This window comes from Chiloscyllium punctatum, chromosome 10 (assembly GCF_047496795.1).
Source record: "Chiloscyllium punctatum isolate Juve2018m chromosome 10, sChiPun1.3, whole genome shotgun sequence".
Taxonomy (NCBI): Eukaryota; Metazoa; Chordata; class Chondrichthyes; order Orectolobiformes; family Hemiscylliidae; genus Chiloscyllium; species Chiloscyllium punctatum.
Window position 1 is genome coordinate 34,737,007 of NC_092748.1, and position 20,334 is coordinate 34,757,340.

General features: G+C 42.8%; 1 protein-coding gene across 1 annotated transcript in view; it reads right to left on the reverse strand.

Annotated features, from left to right (window-relative positions):
* Positions 1-556: 556 nt before the first annotated feature.
* Positions 557-20,334, reverse strand: part of kcnh3 (potassium voltage-gated channel, subfamily H (eag-related), member 3) — a 688,912-nt gene continuing 669,134 nt past the window's right edge. The window contains exons 13-15 of the mRNA XM_072578888.1: positions 15,803-15,900; positions 9,882-9,928; positions 557-5,888 (exon numbers count right to left, since the gene is read on the reverse strand). Coding sequence (XP_072434989.1) covers positions 5,145-5,888; positions 9,882-9,928; positions 15,803-15,900 — 889 coding nt within the window. The 3' untranslated portion in view covers positions 557-5,144. The remainder of the gene's footprint in view (positions 5,889-9,881; positions 9,929-15,802; positions 15,901-20,334) is intronic.

A 20,334-nucleotide genomic window follows, 5' to 3' on the forward strand; every position in this document is an offset into this window, starting at 1 on the left:
GAGAGAGAAGCAATCAAACCACACAATGAGCTCTAAGTCCTAGACAATTCCATTTTGTGAAAAGCAATTGAGAGATTTTGGTGGAATTGAGTGAATGCACAAATTCTTCACTGCTTTTTGTTATGACATTGCTGATACATAGAGAACATATGTCCCTTTGCTGTCATGCTGTTTGCTACAAACCTGTTTGCCAGTGAGGCACAAAGAGAGTTTAAATGTATTACTGAAATCAGTTGTCATAGGGATTGTTAAAGTGCATCTTTAAATAATGGTTTAACATCAATAAATTCTATGCTATTTATTTAATCAGTCTGTAGGCAAGGAAAATGAACAATTTCCCAATCAGATTGAGAACCTGCTAGGAATAAATATATAGGCAACCATTCCAACAATAAACCGCACACAAGCTGACAACAACCTAATAACAGCTTCACCTCTCAGTTTCTCTCACTGATTGTTCTGGACACATCAGCAGTTTGTCTTTGTGAATTATCATGTTGCTGCTTCACTTTCCCTTTCCCCCCCTGCCATTCTCCTTATTCCTTCCAACCCTCTCTGTCACTAGTTCTCTCTCTGTCTAGAATAGTAACTCTCTGCAATCTTTTTCTCAATGATCTTTTTCTGACCTGATTTTATCATTTCTTCCTGAGCCTGTGGTCTGTTCACGACCCTGCATAATGATGCTATTTATGCTGTCAGTTTGCTTAATGGCGAAACCTTTGTGAATAGTTTAAATGTACATTCCTTTTACATTTAGAGAAATGTTCACAATATCCCAACTAATCAGGAACACAAACACTGCAAGTTTTGCTTTAATGTTCTCTTAGATATTAAAGTTGGTGACACCCAGAGACCAGTAAACTCAAACCCCATTCAAGATTTGACCAGGTCATTGGAGACAGATGGGAAGGTGGTGGGCTGGTAAGTTGGCAGTGGAAGACAGCCATAGAGCAAGTCTTCCTGCCATCTTAGATATTTCCAAAGGCAGGAACATCAACAGCCTGGCTGCCAGCAAACCAGAGAGGGATGATTTCTTTACAAAAATAATATTCGCTGGGGGATGGAGGCTCGTTTCAAGATTTATTGTCCATGCCTAATTATACTTGAGAAGGACGTGGTGAACTTCCTTCTTGAACTGCTGCAGTCTGTTTAGGTGTAGGTAGACCATATGAGTATAGACAGAGGTAAGACCAAGAGTATGCCCTTTCAGCTTGCTCCAACATTCAATAAGATAACAGTTGATCTGATTTTAACCTTAACCTTTCTCCATATCTCCAAAAATCTTTCATCCCCTTGGTAATCAAGAATCTATCTACCTCTGCCTTTACAATAGTTAACAATTCTGCATCCACTACCTTTGGAGGAAGGGAATTCCAAAGACTCAACCCTCAGAGAAAAAAAAATGTGATATTTGTCTTAAATGTCTTTATTTTTAAACTACAGTCCCCGTTTCTAGATTCTCACACAAAAGGAAACATCCTTTCGATACCCACTTGGTCAAGTCCCCTCAGGATCTTGAACTGAATTGAATTGAATTTATTGTCACATGTACCAAGGCACAGTGAAAAGCTTTGTCTTGCGAGCAATAGAGGCAGATCACAGAGTTAAGTAGCATAGACAGTAAATAATAGGTAAATAGCAGCAAAAATAAAAATACAGGTACAGGCGAATGTAAAGAGTTTGTGAATCCATTCAGTATTCTAACAACAGTAGGGTAGAAGTTGTTACAAAACCAGCTGGGTGTGTGTGTTCAGGCTTCTGTTCCTTCTCCCCGATGGTAGAGGTTGTAAAAAACATTGCCAGGGTGGGATGGATCTTTAAGAATGTTGGCAGCCTTTCCTTGACAGTGGGCCTGGTAGATAGATTTTATAGATGGGAGGTTGGCCTTTGTGATTGTCCAGGCCAAGTTCACCACTCTCTGTGACTGTCTCCAATCGTGAATGGTACAGTTGCCATAGCAGGTAGTGATACATCCAGACACAATGCTCTCGATGGCCCTCTATAAATGTTAGCAAGGATATTCACCGTCATGCCAAATTTTCTCAGCTGCCTGAGGAAGAAGAGACCTTGTTGGGCCTTTGTAACCAGTACGTCCACATGAAGAGTCCAAGAAAGCTTGTTGTGGATGACCACTCCCAGTAGCTTGACACTCTCCATTCGTTCCACCTCTATGCTGTTAATGTGTAGGGGGAATGAGTAACATTCTGCTGAAAGTCAATAATGAGTTCCTTGGTTTTGCCGGCATTGAGACCTAGGTTGTTCTCAGTACACCATTTTTCCAGGTCTTCCACCTTTTGGCTGTAGTCTATTTCATTGCCATCTGAGATTTGACCGACTATGGTGGTGTCATCAGCAAACAAATCAGCAAATGGCATTAGTCTGATATTTGGCGATGCATTCATGGGTATACAGTGAGTACAGTAGGGGGCTGAGTACGTGCCTCTGGGGGGCTCCAATGTTGAGTGTTAGTGAAGATGAAACATTGTCCCCAATCTTCACTGATTGTGGCCTGTGGGTCAGGAAACCAGTTGCAGGGAGTGGGGCTTAGTCCGAGATCATTAGGTTTAGTAATCAGTCTTGAGGGGATAATAATGTTGAAGGCTGAAATGTCATCAATGAGTAGGATTCTTACGTAGCTGTTCTTGGTGTCTAGTGAAGGGCAAGTGATCTGTTGGTCTGATAGGCAAATTGGAGTGGGTCAAGAGTAGTAGGGAAGCTGGATTAATGCCATGACCAGCCTTTTAAAGCACTCCATGACCACCGAAGGTAGGGCCACTGGGCGGTAGTCATTGAAACATGCTGCATGAGCCTTCTTAGGCACAGGGATGATGATGGCCCTCTTGAAACAGGCAGGGACAGTGGCCTGCTGCAGGGAGAGGTTGAAGATGTCAGAGAAGACCTCTGCCAGTTGATCCGTGCATGCTGTGAGTGCACGGTCTCGTACTCTGTCTGGTCCCATCATTTTCTCTGGATTCACACAAAGGAAAACTGATCTGACCTCTGATGCAGTGACTGTTGGGATAGGTTCGTCAGGACTTGTCATAATAGGTGTTACCTCTCCGCCAAAAGTCTGCTCAAAGAGAGCTTAGAAGGTGTTGAGACGATCTGGGAGGGATATGTCATCTTCTGCTAACTTGCACTGTCTCTTTTTAGAACCTGTGATGTCGTTCAGACCTTGCCATAGTCGCCGGGTGTCTGTCTGGGTCTCTAGTTTGGATTGGTATTGGTCCTTGGCTGTCTTAATGGCTCTGCGAAGGTCATACTTGGATTCTTTATATTTAAATGAGTCTCCTGATCTGCAAGCCTGATGCCTGGCTTTTAGCAGGTGATCCACCTTCTCCTTTTAAGGCAATCCACTCATTCCAGGTATTAGTCTAGTAATCTTTCTCTGAACTGCACCCAACATACTAACATCCTTCTGTAAGTACGGTGACCAGTGTTTGCTACCTGCATATTAATCGTCTCTGATTCATGCACGAGGACACACAGATTGCTCTGCATCTCAGAACCCTTTAACCTCTCACTATTTAGATAATATGCTTCATCTTTATTCTCTCTGCTAAAATGGACAATTTCACATTTTTCCAGCTTGTACTGTATTTCACAGTCCTTTGCCCATGCACTGAATTATAATCATCTACAATGCTTCCATATTACAGCCTAAATCCATCCAAAGTGTGAGTCTAGATCCTAGGAATTCCCAACAGTGAATGGAATAACATTGAGGAGAAACACAGGGAACTGCATCATACTCACTGCACAGAGCACAGAAAAATAAGCTTGGGTGATGAAAATGTGGAAGACTATCTGGACAACAATTAACACGCAAGACTCCAATACACCTACAAGCTGAGATCACTAAAGTGTGAAGTCCAAATCTCTGGAATGTTATGCCGCCACTGGAATGATTGTTAAACCATCTACATTGTTTCAGGTCTCCAGCATCCACAGCTCTTTCATTTATTATACACGTGACAGCTGTACTTTTCAATTCAATTTTTCAATTCTGTGTAAATAGTTTTGCAACTATTATAATGTGTACACTCTTGCACTCCTATTATATGTAAATTTGTCTTGGGAGAATGCAAGCAGTTTGTGAGATTTTTTTTTGTTTGAAGAGCTGCATTGCTTTAAAAGCTTGGTAAACTGATGAGCCAAGGACCAGATTGTAAACCATTTGACCAACTGCAATGTGCAGTCCAGCAATGAGCATGCTTTGAGGAGGTTGTACACATTATTAACCCTAAGTGCAAGTCTAAACTGTTAGTAAACCAGTTTGAGCTTTCCAGGTAAAACCAAATTGATGCCAGTAAATCTGTGTTAATTACCAATTAAGGAAGAAAATATACAACAGTCCAATGAAAGCTCATGGTTGAAAAATCAACCGTAGGATATACTTATACTTTCTACAGCACACGCATTTTTTCCCATTGTTTCTTTAGCGTTTAAAGTTTGAATCACTTGGACTGGAGTTTGGTACTTCTCAGACTGCATCACCTTTAATAAATACATATCCGGTCCCATGGTTCCCTGCTCAAATCACCTTGGACCCATATGCATCATGCATAAATATATAGGAAAACATTACATGCAATTATTTTGATCTTTTAAAACCTGGTTAATAAACATGCTTGTCTCATTATGCAAAGAAAGGAAACAATAAACTGTATAAAGATTTTCTTTCATGTAACAAAGGTAGAAAAATAAGTCCTTTTCTCTGCTATGTATAATCAGTAAGTTCCAACACTTTGTAGCGGGTTTGTACTCTGTATTTATACACAATTTGGCTCATTTGGAAGGTACATGCTAGAAACAAATTGCTAAAAGCTGATCATGCCTGGATTTAAACCTATATTTTACAGTAACTTCATAGGCGTCCTAAGACAGTGTAATTCATTCATTTGTTACTTTCTCAGGCTGCACATTCTTGTGTCAATCTATGTGCTCCATAGCTTGCAAGTTGGCTCCAAGTATCATATATTTCTAATGGCTAAATAATGTCCATTTGTTTGTAGCTTCTCGGAACAACGAGAAGAATTATTTTTGTTTTAGGTTCAAGACCAGATCAAAAAGCTTTTCTAGAAAAGAGGTGTATTGGTGCCATTGACGTGGTAAACATTATCCATTTCTCCAGTCTCAGGCCTTTATACATTTGTCCCTTCATCATCAATGAATTGAATTGAATCATTGCTAGAGTCCTCGGCTGAGGTCCTTATCAATTCAAGGGAACAGGTTTCTGACCTTTGTGGCTCCCTTGTTAACCTTATGCTGTATGGGCTTAGGAAGTTAGCCACTTTATCTGGTAAGCAGGCAGTATCTGCTGGGAGGGAGAGTTTTACTAGCGGCGCCTCACTTTCCTGAGCATTATGTTCAGCCACCTGCTTCAAACTGACTGATACAATGGAGGGTGACTGCACAAGGGGCTTTCCATCTTCCTGGAGAAATTGAGTTAATTGGTTAATGTCTGGCGTCACGGACTGAATCTGACTTGGGGGCTCACAGTCTCCGAGGCCTGTACTCTGGGATGAACCCACCAGAAAGGAGTCCAGAGATAATGAGGCCTGAACAGTCTGTATTTTCTCCGTCGTGCTATTCAGGTTTGATACTGATGACCTTGTGGGATAAGGGCTGCTGTCAGGCCATGAGCCTCTCTGCTGAAAGTCAGGTCTCAACAGAGTGGGGAAAGTCGGAGCCGTGGAGGGAGCCTGCAATCGAATGATGCTGTCAAGTCCACTGCTGTTACTGTGGGTTGCTGCCAAGCTGGGGTTCAGGGTGGGGTCTGGAGAGGGAACCAGGTACTTTTGGGACGTCAACAAAGGCTTCAGGAGTTGCATCATATCATGCAGGTCTTTACTCAGCTGGGTGACTTGCTCCGACAGGTGAACCATCTGGAAGGTAAAAGAATCCCAGTGTTGAAACCGATTATGAACAATTGCATTTCACAAGTAGAACATTTTCTGTGGTCCAGTTTGATGAGTTCACAGAAATTAAACCTCATGTTATCCATTTTAAATTCAGATCAAATTAATGACTACATCTGCCCTGGGCTTAAAGCCACAATTCAAAATTGATTCATTAAGAGAAAAGATTAGTTGGAAATTATCATAACTTCAACAAGTATGAGGATGAGGTTTCTAAATTCTTGGAAGAGCAGAGTCTGATTAGAACAAGTCAACATGGATTTAGTAAAGGGAGGTCATGCCTGACAAACCTGTTGGAATTTTTTGAAGAGGTAACAAGTAGGTTAGACCAGGGGAACCCAGTGGATGTGGTCTATCTGGACTTTCAAAAGGCCTTTGATAAGGTGCCACACGGGAGACTGCTGAGCAAGGTGAGGGCCCATGGTGTTCGAGGTGAGCTGCTGGGATGGATTGAGGATTGGCTATCTAACAGAAGGCAGAGAGTTGGGATAAAAGGTTCTTTTTCAGAATGGCAGCCGGTGACGAGCGGTGTCCCACAGGGTTCGGTGCTGGGGCCACAGCTGTTCGCATTATATATTAATGATTTGGATGAGGGAACCGGGGGCATTCTAGCGAAGTTTGCCGATGATACAAAGTTAGGTAGACAGGCAGGTAGTACTGAGGAAGTGGGGAGGCTACAGAAGGATCTAGACAGGTTGGGAGAGTGGTCCAGGAAATGGCTGATGGAATTTAACGTGAGCAAGTGCGAGGTCTTGCACTTTGGCAAAAAGAATATAGGAATGGACTACTTTCTAAATGGTGAGAAACTTAATAAAGCCAAAGCACAAAGGGATCTGGGAGTGCTAGTCGAGGATTCTCTAAAGGTAAACATGCAGGTTGAGTCTGTGATTAAGAAAGCGAATGCAATGTTGTCTCTTATCTCAAGAGGGTTGGAATATAAAAGCAGAGATGTACTACTAAGACTTTATAAAGCTCTGGTTAGGCCCCATTTGGAGTACTGTGTCCAGTTTTGGTCCCCACACCTCAGGAAGGACATACTGGCACTGGAACGTGTCCAGCGGAGATTCACACGGATGATCCCTGGAATGACAGGTCTAGCATATGAGGAACGGCTGAGGATACTGGGGTTGTATTCGTTGGAGTTTAGAAGATTAAGGGGAGATCTAATAGAGACGTACAAAATAATACATGGCTTTGAAAAGGTGGATGCTAGAAAATTGTTTCTGTTAGGCGAGGAGACTAGGACCCGTGGACACAGCCTTAGAATTAGAGGGGGTCATTTCAGAACGGAAATGCGGAGACATTTCTTCAGCCAGAGAGTGGTGGGCCTGTGGAATTCATTGCCACGGAGTGCAGTGGAAGCCGGGACGCTAAATGTCTTCAAGGCCGAGATTGATAGGTTCTTGTTGTCTAGAGGAATTAAGGGCTACGGGGAGAACGCTGGCAAGTGGAGCTGAAATGCGCATCAGCCATGATTGAATGGCGGAGTGGACTCGATGGGCCGAATGGCCTTACTTCCACTCCTATGTCTTATGGTCTTATGGTCTAAGTAATGGGCCTGTATTTGCAGAAAAGCTGCTCTAGTGACTAATGTTCAAATGATGCAGAAATTCCAGAGAAGCAGGCTATGAATAGATTCCATTACTCCAGATTGTTGAGAATTTAGTGCTGCACCATTGATATACAGGTCAAACATTTTGAATCACTTATGATCATATCTAGATGTAAGTTTGCTCACTGAGCTGGAAGGTTTGTTTTCAGATGTTTCATCACCATACTAGGTAACATCATCAGTGAGCCTCTGGTGAAGCACTGATGGTATGGCACATTTTTAATTTATGTGTTTAGTTTCCTTGGGTTTGTTATGTCATTTCCTATGATGCTATTTCCTGTTGTGATGTAATTTCCTGTTCTTTTTCTCAGGGGGTGGTAAGTGGGATTCAAGTCAATATATTTGTTGATAGAGTTCCAGTTGGAATGCCATGCTTCTAGAAATTCTCATGCATGTCTCTGTTTGGCTTGTCCTAGGATGGATATATTGTCCCAGTTGAAGTGGTGTCCTTCTTCATCTGTATGTAAAGATACTAGTGAGACGTCACCACAGGAAATGATGTCACAAATCCAGGGAAACCTAAACCTTTAAATAAGAAGCAGGCCATATCACCAGTGCTTCACCAGAGGCTCACTGATGTTACCTAGTATGGTGATAAAACATCTGAAAACAAACCTTTCAGCTCAGCGAACACACTTACATCCAGAACCTCAAACTGAGCTACAAATCTTCTTAAAACTCATTAAGATCATATCTCTGCCTCCAATCTACTTTACTGAATTAAAAACACTATGATCAATTTTTACTTAATGGAGCTTGGAGCCTTGTACAAGGCACAGGACTCAAAACCATTAAAGCGTGTAGTACTGCATAGATTGTCCGAGAATAGATTTTTTTACTGGTTTGTTCTAGGAACTTCAAAAGCTCCATTAAGTAAAAATTGTCTTGAACATCTATTGATTTACTCAACTTGTGCTAACTATGAATTCGACCAATAATTGGTGAGGGCTCACACACGTTTCAGGAGACAATCCCAGGGTTTGTGGATCCTCCATTAATACCAATTTATAAAGTTATGAGCTCAGCAATCAAATAAAACACAATCTGGGAATTCTATCCTTGTATGCCATGACTTAACTCTATAGTATTCCATTCTGTCCTGGGCCCAGGTACTCTGGAGAAGAATCAAACTCTGACCATTTCTCTCCCAATTCCCCATAAGATTTTCTTTCTTTATTCACAGGATGAGGGCATCACTGGCTAAGCAACATGGCTTGCCCATCCCTAATTGCCCTGAGGATAGTTAAGCATAAATCACATTACTGTGGGCTTGGAGTCACATGTAGGCCAGACCAGGTAAGGATGGCAGATTTCCTTTCCGAGAGGACATTAATGAACCAGATGGGTTTTTCCTGACAATCAACAATGGATTCATGGTTATCATAACTCTCTTAATTCCAGATTTTGTTTCTTTATTAAATTCAAATTCTACCATCTGCCATGGCAGGATTTGAATCCGGGTCCCCAGAACATTACCTGGGTCCCTACAATAACAGTCTAGCGATAATACCACTAGGCCAACACTTCTCCCTAATTCTTGCTATAGTGTGTTCCAATTATGTAAAGGGAAGGATGGAAGGGGTAAGTGGATAAGGGTGTAGAACAGATAAGGGGTAAGAGAAAGTGGCAAAGTAATGGGTAGACGGTATTGGGTTGGGTGGTGAGGAGGATAGGAAGGGTGAGATGGGAAGGTGACAAGGTAGTTGTTTAAAGGGGTGGGAGGCATGAGGTGGAGTGTGGGTGAGGCAAGGAGGTAAAGTGATAGGGTGGGAATGGCAATGGTGATAGGTGGTCAGGGTGGCAGTTGGGAGAATGAGCAGGTGGGTAAGGGAGGTAGTTGGATCAAAGGCCGGGGGTCAGACAGGGTGTCAATGAAGGTAGTCTGGTGGTCAAAACTACTCAGGTCAGGTTGAAGGGAGTTGCAGGAAACCAGGAGCAAGGGGGCAGTTGTGGGTCAGGAGAGGTAGTTGGGGGTAAAGTGGTTGGGGGGGGGAGGAGTCAGTGTCAATAATTGAGAGTTTCATTGTTTAATTACCCAGCAGTAATGATCGGTACCATTTTTCTGGTGTCATTTACTGGGTAACTATCCAGTATGTAATAAGATATGCAATTTGGAGTCCTCCTCTCATTCCAAGTCAGAGATGAAGACAGTTATGGAGGCCCCTGTGGAGCAGAGGAATTGCCCAATTGAAGTTCAAACATCCTAGGCAATTCTTACTCAGTCAATGCACTCAGAAAAATAATCAAGTAAGGATTATAGGGAAGGAGAGGTAGTTGTACGGAGAAGGAGAATGCAGGGCTCAGTTTGTCATTCTTCATTTGAAAGGTCTTGACGATGGTGTACTGACCTCTTGATTAAGTTTAGAGATATTTTGCTTGGTCTCTTCAGCCTCCCCTGGAAACAAAGTAAACACCAGTTCAGTCAATTAGATCCTGAGAACGAGAGCTATACACCGATTGTTATCAACAAAGATGTTGGGACTGGATTTAACCCAAACTAAGATCCCAATGAAAATATTAAATGTCATAAAATTCCTAGAAAGTAAAATAACATTTCCTTTTAAAAATTAATAAACCTACAATTGAGTTCCTATAGCAGATGGAGAGTTGTGGGACTTGGCAGCTTCTCAGTCCCAGGGAGCCTTTTACTGAGATTTGTAGTAAATAAATAATTCAATATAACTGCTCCCTAAAATTGCCTTAATGTTCATTTCTTTCTGCAGACTAATAGATTCACATCTTGATTATTCATGTTGCTGGGGTTTTTTTTGCAGTTAGATTTTGGAGCACATTGGTGTCTACTAGCAGCATTGTTGAAGTTGTCAACTTGTGTTACACTCAAACCTAGAAGTCTCTATTGAAATACCGGACAGCTACCACTACAGAGCTGGTTCCGGACATTTTTCCCAGACATTGCAGTCAAGGGAAATTTGTCACACCGCTTTGCCATCAGAAAGCTGGAGGTCCAAAAATTGGCAAGTCATGTTGCAGCTGTATAGCACTTTGGTTTGGCCGCATTTGGAATATTGTGTACAGTTCTCATTGCCACTCTACCAGAAGGATGTGTTGGCTTTGGAGATGGTACAGAAATGGTTTACCAGGATGTTTCCTGGTTTGGAAGGTATTAGCTATGAGGAGAGATTGGACAAACTTTGTTGGTTTTTGTTTGAATTTCAAAGGATGAGAGGCAACCGGTAGAAGTTTACAAAATTATGAAAGGCATGGATAGGATGGATAGTTGGAGTCTTTCTGTCAGGGTAGAAATGTCAATTATTAGGAGAAGGGGATAAGCTTAGAGGAGATGTGAGAGGTACGTTTTTCTACACAGAGAGGGGTAATTGCCTGGAATGTGCTGCCAGAGGAGCTGATGAAGATGGATACATTAGCAACACTGAACTGACATCTTGATAGGTTTATGAAAAGATAGGGAATACAGGGATATGACATTTTAGATTACAAAGACATCATGTATCAGCAAAGGGCTGTACTGTTATTTAGTTGTTGTCCTGTGGATGGGTTGATGTACTGGAACAGCTTCTTCCTTTCCTGGGACCTGCAGAGGAAACCATCATATCCAACCATGTCAGCCTGATGCGGTTATCACCTGGACCAATGCAACCTCAATTGTCTGGAAGAAGGCCCAGCATTGTAGGAAAGTGGTCACTCAGCCAGCATAAATGCCAACATCTCGTCTCTGATACTCTCTCTCTGCTCCGGTACCAATCTCCTATCAAGGCCCATGCTTTAGCACTCTCACTATTGCATGCAACCTTTTTCCCCACTCGCTGTCATCCAACCCAACCCCCACATCACTAACCCTCAATGCTCTCTCTGCTGCAGACTCATTCACTCAGGACACGAACCCACCTGCATCAACAAAGCTTCATAATTCATTTTCCTCTCTCTTAATACCGGCCTCGCTCCCATTCTGGCAGGCAAAGAGCCTCCAGCAGAGTAGAAAGAGGCAAGACACATGGTAGGCTTCCTAACATTTGGCTCATCACATCTTATGTGGAGAGGTTCCTTTCTCTGACTGCACAAGCAGGCTGACTTACTATGTTCAAGACCCTGGGCTGCTTTTGGAGACAGTCCTTGACTTACTGTGTAGGACCCCCACAGCAAAGGGGGGTCCTGACTCTGACTCAACTGAGGACTGCGCACAACCATGACAAGCTTCCTTTGTGTCTGTGGTAAACGGCTAGGTAAGTATGGCAGGATGGTGAGCATGGTATCTCTGGCTGAGGAGTCAGGTACAAAAAAACAGGGCAAACCAGGGCAGGGATGCTGTGGGAATGGGAACTATAGACCGGTGAGTTTGATATCAATGGTGGTAAGTTTTTGGACGGGATTCTGAGAGATAGAATCTACATTTGGAGAGGAAAGGACTGATTAAGGATAGTCAATATGGCTTTCTGTGCAGGAAATCATGTCTTACTAACTTGATTGAGTTTTTTAAGGATGTGACCAAGAAGATAGATGAAGGCAGAGTGGTAGACATTGTCTATATGGACTTTCTCAAGGCCTTTGACAAGGTTCTATATGATAGACTGGTTAGTAAAGTTAAATCACATGGGATCCAGGGATAGCTTGCAAATTGACTTGATGGTAGGAGACAGAGGGTAATGGGGAAGGGTTGCTTTTTAGACTGGAGGCCTCTGACCAGCGGTGTTCCACAAGGATTGGTGCTGGATCCACTGTTGTTTGTCATTTATATAAACAATTTGGCTGAGAATTTAGGAGGCATGGTTAGTAAGTTTGCAGATGACACTAAAATTGGTGGGTTGTCAACAGTGAAGAAGATTATCCGAGATTACAAAAGGATCTTGATCAGATGGGCCAATGGGCTGAGAAACGGCAGATGGAGTTTAATTTAGATAATGTGAGGTGTTGCATTTTGGTAAGTTGAACATGGACAGGACTTACACAGTTAATGCTAGGTTCTTGGGGAGTGTTGTAGAACAGAGAGACTTAGCGGTTCAGGTCTATTGAAAATTGTGTCACAGGTAGAGAAGTGGTAAAGAAGGCATTTGACACACTTGCCTTCATTGCTCAGACCATTAGGAGTTGGGACATCATGTTGCAGCTTTACAGGACGTTGGTGAGGCCACTTTTGGAATGCTGGCTACATTTCTCGTCATCCTGTTATAGGAATGATATTATTAAATTACAGAAGGTACAAAAAAGATTTACCAGGATTTTACCAAGACGGAGGGTTTGAGTTATAAGGCAAGGCTGGATAAACTGGGACTTTTTTACCTGGAGTGTAGAAGGCTGAGAGGTAACCTTATAGAGGTTTATAAAATCATGACAGTTACAGGTAAGGTGTATCACAAGGATCTTTTTTTCCTAGCATTGTGGAGTTCAAAACTAGAGGGTGTAATTTTAAGGTGAGAGGAGAACAAATTAATAGGGACCTGAGGAGCAACGTTTTCACACAGGAAGTGGCAGAGACAGATACGTTTACAACATTTAAAAGACATTTGGACATGTTTAGAGAGATAAAGGCCAATTGCAGGCAAATGGGACTAATTTAGTTTGGGAAATTTGGACCTGTTTCTGTGCTGCATGACAAAATGACTCTATCCACATAGGGTCAGAGAGAGCGAGTTTCCTCTTCTTTCTGACTGGGCAGGGGCCCGTGCATCGCAGTTTCTCCCAGTCAATGCCGTGATTAGGTGCTGATGCTGATCGCAGTGCACAGGACCTTGGAATGGGCACAGCTTACAGGGAATGTTGGTGAGCATGTGAACAACCTGGAAATGCAACCTGTTCCAGTCCATGAGCACACAGTGTCCTTGCTGCAGCATTACAACAATAGTTATCGGTGCAGCCTGAGGTGCGGCATTGAATAGTAGAAATATCTTGTCAGTGGAATGAAAAATGTGCCATGAGTGACTGTTCTTAAAGGATAGCACATGTCAAATGTCAATGCTTGAGAACTTTGGGTGTGCGTGTGTATGGATCCTATCAGGCATAATGGAGTCCAAAATGGAGGCCTTTTGGAGCTGCTTAATTCACCAAGATCCTTCTCGGGCTTCCTTGTCCAGGGGTTCAAGCTGAATATTAATGAGACAGGTTGTGGCACGAACAAGGCATTTAATGAACTATAACCCTTTCATTGGCATCTCACTGTTTCCTATTGAGAAACCCGCCTTGCTGATCAGCGAATGCATTGACAACCCACTGAGGTGCTCCTGGTATCAAGATGGGTCTCGCTGGACATCTTGTCCAGTTCTGCTTCAAATCTCACCATGGCCTATCAGGCCTCTATAAGATTCTGCCCTAGGTCTTGGAAAATAGAATAAACTGGCTCAATCGGGTGATCTTCATTGCACGTTGGGAAGCAGCACCATGTCCACTAACCTATTGTTGTTCTTCTTGATGGTACATACTGTCATTGGTGGAAGCTTAAATGAAGTTGCTGTGGGTGCTGACTTCTTATCACAAGCAGAGTCAGACTATAGAATCTCTTTTTAGCATTCCAGAGCAATTGTATGCCTCTTTATTTTGCTACTTAATGTATGTTTGCTAGCCAGCTTGCAGACTTAAGTCAGGTTTTAAAAGGGATAAAATTGAAGAAAACCATTAGGCTACAGCTTGAACATTCTTGCAGTCTGCCTGTCTTAGGGAGCACTCCTCCTCGAACCCTCCATGCTCATTGACACAATGCTATACACAGTGAACTCTGTCTCAAGGGCCGTTGTGAACTTTCCATACAGATGTATCAGAACTAGCCTTTTTGGAGCCTCTGAAAGAGCTGCCTGAAGACATGTAACATGTTAATTCAGCTTTTGAATGTTTTCCATCATCTCTTTCAACTCCATATTTAATAAACATTTGCTAAACTACTTTATAAAAGGCAGACTGTACACTAAGCAAAGGGGATGGCATGAATTTTTAAACCATGTGATAATGTAACTATGCTAATTGAGGCTAGTTAAAACAGAGAATAGCAGCACAATCCTGCACCTTCCCACAGCTGATGTATCAGTGCCGCCTCATTCATGAAAACTGCTTGAAAGAAACACTGCAGGTAGCAAAGGCACCGAGTGCATTCTGGGTGGGGGAGAGGCCTTCAGCAGCTGAAGCCATGTAATGCCACAACTGCGTATTGAGTCCTCCATAGCATGGCCTCAAATTGACAATCCGCAGGTGGCGAGAGAATCAGAAAGGGAAAAAACAAACAAAAAGCCTTGTCTTTCCCAATCTGGCAATCACTGATTAATCTGTCTATGACAGTATTGCAGCAGTGATAATACCCAACACATGGTATGTATGACTCCAATCAATGGAGAGGTTTCCTTGATGCTATTTGAGACCAGTTTTGCTACAGCTCCTCCTTTGGAACAGTCAGTCAAACGCTACCTTGATGTTCATGGCAGCCACTCCCACCTCATATCTGGAGTTCAGCTCCTTTGTACATGTTTGGACCAAGGCTATAATGAGATCAGGAGTGGATTAGTCCTGGCAGAACACAAACTGACCAGGTTATTGCTGAGCAAGTGCTGCTTAAGAACACTGTTGATGACCCTTACTGTCAGTTCACTGACGATTTTGAGTGTTCTGATTGACGGTAATGGGCTCGGTTTGATTTATCCTGCTTTTTGTGGGCATAAACGATATTTGGTACACTGCACCATTCCCATACTCCTCCATTGATACCAGGCCTTGAACCACACACCATACTGACTGGAAACTATATCACTGGTTTTTACTGTTGCTGAGTCACAGTCCTGGAGCTCCCTTCCTAACAGCGTGGTGGGAATGCTTACACCTTCAGGACTGTAATAGATTCAAGAAAGTAACTCCCCATTATGTTCTCAAGAGCAAATTATTGAATGGGCAACAAATACTGACCTTGTCATTGGTGGCTCCATCTCATAAATTAATAAAAAATAACTTAATTTACTGAAATACAACTTGCCTTTACAAATTCTTGCTGACTTTACATAATTAACCCTTTCTTATCCAAATGACTGTTTATTTTGTCTCTGGTTATCGTCTCTGTGTTTTGCCACCACTAAGGTTAAAGCAATGGACCTGTGATATTTGTGTTGCTTTATTATTTAAAAGCCAGAACAGAAGTTTAAGATTTGTAAAGCAAACATGTATCGGGGCATTTAGAGCAAAAGAGATGGCGTGAATTTTCGGAGGTGGACAGAAGGGAAAAGCAGAGCAGTTGCAAAAAGGAATTGCCAACCAGGCTGGACTTTGCAGGCTACAGAAGTGAAACATTTTGCACACATCACATACTAGGAATAATATTTACCTGAGTTTAACTGAGAAACTCCATTTACTTCATTTGTGCTGAATTCAAATTTCTGTCTGGCTGGTGTACTATTGTCAGTTTCAATTCCATCCACAAACCTGTTCAAGACACATCACATCAGGCATGAAGTTAAACAGCAAGCAGAAAACAAGATTAAATTATTAACATTGCTGGAATCGTCATCTTCCACAGGCCAGTGGCTCAATGCTTTAGATTAGAGATTTGATTCCCTACAGTGTGGAAACAGGCCATTTGGTCCAACAAGTCCACACCAACCATCTGAAGAGTAACCCAGCCAGATCCATTTCACTGTGACAAGTGCACTTAACACTATGAGCAATTTAGCATGGCCAATTCTCCTAGCCTGCACATCTTTGGATTGTGGGAGGAAACCGGAGCACCCGGAGACACCCACGCAGACACGGGGAGAATGTGCAAACTCCACACAGTCACCCGAGGCTGGAATCGAACCCTGGTGCTGTGAGGCAGCAGTGCTAAACACTGAGACACCATGCCGCTTTCTGAAAAATTATGATCTACATTTGGAAAACAGGTTTCAATAACAACTAAAAAGACTGCTTGTCCTGTCAGATGTGGGAGATCAGGGAGAAGTCCAATGCTCCTGATAACTCCGTCTGCAGGAAATATTTCTGCTCCTCCACATGGATCAGTTGGAGCTGCAGCTGGACTCAGTGAGGGGCAGACAGGAGTCTGGAGGTTTTATAGCTAGGAGTTTCAGGGATGTGGTCACACCAAAGCTAGAGAGATAGGTGACCACCAGGAGGGGCAGGCAGACAGTGCAGGAGCCCACAGTGGCTATTCCCCTCTCATAGTTGTAAACCATTGTGGACATTGTTTGATTGTGGGCGGGGGGGGGGGGAAGGGAAGATGGCCTCACAGGAGAAAGAAACAGCAGCAGCCAGACTTGTGACACATGACTGGCACTCTTGTACAGCAGGGTGAGTCAAAGTGTAGGTGAGTAGCAGTGGTAGGGGACTCTATAGTCTGGGGCACAGATGCATTCTTGTGGTTGAAAGCAAGACTCCAGAAGGTGCATTGCTTCCCTGGTGTCAGGGTCAAGGATGTCTCTGAGTGGGCACAGGATATTCTGAAATGGAAGGGTGAGCAGCCAGACGTCATGGTCCATCTTGGTACTAGTGACGTAGGCAGAAAGAGAGATGAGGTCCTGCAAAGTGAATTTAGGAAGTTAGGTAGGAAGTTGAAATGCAGGATCTCTAGAGTTGTAGTCTCTGGATTACTTCCTGTGTCACATGCTAGTCAGACCAGAAGCAGGAAGATAATACAGTTGAATGTGTAGCAAAAGAGCTGGCGTAGAGTGAGGGCTTCAGATCCTGGGATCATTGGGATCTCTTCCAGGGCATGAGGGACCTGCATAAGAAGGAAGGGTTTTACCTAAACTGGAGGGGCATCAATATCCTTGCAGGGAGTTTTGCTATTGCCACTTAGAAGAGTTTAAACCAGTTGTGGCAGTGGGGGTGGGAACCAGAGGAGTAGGTCAGCATGTGGACTGATTGAGGAGAAGGAAGTAAGTAAGTCTTCTATGAAGGACAGACAGGATGAGGTCAATGAAAACAGCAGGACTGGCAGTCCGAAGTGTATTTATTTTATTGCAAGGAAGATAACAAGTAGGGGAGATGAGTTTAGAGTCTGGATTAGTACATGGAACTAGGATGTGGTAGCCATTACAGAAATGCAGGACTGGAAGCTCAATGTTCCAGGGTTTAGATGTTTCAGGAGAAATAGAGAGGGATGTAAGAGGAGTGGGGAAGTTGCGTTACTGATTACTGTCATAGTTGTACTGAGGGAGGACATCTTGGAGAGTTCATCCAGCAAGCCCGCAATGGTACAACTCAGGAATAAGAAAGGTACAATTACTATGATGGGGTTATGCTATTGGCATCCCAATAGCCAGAGGGAAATAGAGGAACAGTGGCACAGGGGCGGCACGGTGGCACAGTGGTTAGCACTGCTGCCTCACAGTGCCAGAGACCCGGGTTCAATTCCCGACTCAGGCAACTGACTGTGTGGAGTTTGCACATTCTCCCCGTGTCTGTGTGGGTTTCCTCCGGGTGCTCTGGTTTCCTCCCACAGTCCAAAGATGTGCAGGTTAGGTGAATTGGTCATGCTAAATTGCCCATTGTGTTAGGTAAAGAGGTAAATGTTGGGGAATGGGTGGGTTGCGCTTCGGCGGGTCGGTGTGGACTTGTTGGGCCGAAGGGCCTGTTTCTACACTGTAAGTAATCTAATCTAATCTAAATGTAAATATATCATGGAAAGATCTAAAACACCAGAGCCATTGTAATGGATGGTTTTAATTTTCTTGATATTGACTGGTATTCCCTTAGTATCAGTGGTTGAGATGGGGCAGAATTTGTTGGGTGCATCCAGTAGGGTTTATTGAAACAATATGTGTATATTGTCCAATCAGGAAGGGTCAAATATGCCTTGAATTGGGGAATGAGCCTAGCCAGGTGATTGAAGTTTCAGTGAGGGAGCGTTATGGGAACAGTGATGATAATTCTATAAATCTTAAGATAGTTATGTAAAACAATACTAAGATACTTATGGATAAGGATAAGACAGTCCTTGGGTGATGGCTGATTACAACAGCGTTAGGCAGGAACTGGAAAAATCAGACTGGAGATGGCTATTTGGGGGTAAGTCCACAGCTGACATGTGGGTCTTTTAAAAGCCGTTTGATAAGAGTTCAGGACCAGCATATTCCTCTGAGGATAATGATAATAATGGCAAGATTTAGGAGCCCTGGATGATAAGAGATATTGAAAGTTAAGACAGCAAAAGGAAGTATGTGTAAAATTTAGGGAACTGAAATCAAACAAGACCATCGAGGAATATAAAGGAAGCAGGAAAGAACTTGAACAGAAATTAGGAAGGATAGAAGGGGTATGAAATGTCCTTGACAAGTAGGTTTAAGGAGAATCACAGGGCATTTTATATGTATATTAGGATCAAGACGGTAGATAGGAAAAAGCTAGGTCCACTCAAGGACAAAATAAGGAATTTATGCATGGAAATGGAGGAAGTGGGTGAGATCCTTAATGAATACTTTGTATCAGTATTTGCCAAGAAGAAGGACATGGATAATGGTAAGGTTAGGGTATGTCAATTTTAAGGAGGAGGAGACGTTGTGTGTCTTGAAAAACATTAAGGTAGATACGTCCTCAGAGCCTGATTGGATCTAACCCAGAAGGCAAAGGAGGAGATTGCTGGGACCTTGACAAAGGTCTTTGTATCCTCTTTAGCTACAGGTAAGGGTCCCAGAAGACTGGAGAATAGTCAATGTTGTTGATTTGTTTAAGAAGGACAACAGGAATAATCCAGGAAATTATAGGACTGTGAGTCTTACACCAGAAATTATTACAGAAAATTCTTAGGGACAGGATTATCTCATACTTAGATAAATATGGACTTATTAGGGATAGTGAGCATGATTTTGTGAGGAGAAGATCTTGTCTCGCAAACTTGATTGATTTTTTTGTGGAAGTGGGAAAGGTAATTGTGAAGGTAGAGCAGTGGATGTTTATTAAAGCATTTGACTAGGTCCCTCTTCTGGCCCAGAAAGTTCTGGCCCTCTTCTGGCTCTTCTGGCCCAGAAGATTACATTACATGGAATCTATAGTGAATTAGCAAACTGAATACAAATTAGCTTGGTCATAGAAAACAGAGTTAAATTCTGGAGGGCTGTTTCGCTGACTGAAGGACTGGAACTAATGGTGTTCCACAGGGATCAGTGTTGGGATCCCTGTTGTTTATAGTACATAAAAATGTTTCAGATGAAAACATAGGTGACCTGATTAGGGAGTTTGTAGATGACATGGAAATTAGTGAAATGGTGGATAATGAAGAAGGTTGTTAAAGGATACAGCAGGATAGTTGGAAAGTTAAAAATGGCAGATACAGTTTAATCTGGACAGGGTGTGAAGTGATGCATTTTGGGAGGTTAAGTGCAGGAGGAAAATGTACAGTAAGTGGCAAGACCTTCAGGGGAATTCATGAACAGAGAGGTCTTGGAGTGCAAGTCCATAACTCCCAGAAAGTGGCAGCATAAATGGCTAAGGTGTTAAAAGTGGCATATGTATGCATGCTTGTCTTCATTGGTCTGGAAAGTGGCAAATCATGTTGCAGCTGTATAAAACATTAGTAAGGCCACATTTTGAATATTGTGTGCAGTTGTTGTCACCACAATATGGAAGGTGTGGAGGCTTTAGAGAAGGTGCAAAGAGGTTTACGAGGATGTTGCCTCAGTTGGAAACTGTTAGTTGTAAGGAGAAGTTGGACAAATTGGCTTGTTTTTGTGAGAGTGGAGGCTGAGGAGTGACCTGATAGAAGTATGTAAAATTATGAGAGGCATGGATAGAGTAGATAGTTGGAGTCTGTTTGCGAGGGTGAACATGTAAAATACAAGGATGCATAGGTTAAAGGTGAGAGTGGGAAAGTTTAAAGGAGGTATGTGAGGCAAGTTGTTTACAGAGAGGGTGGTAGGTGCCAGG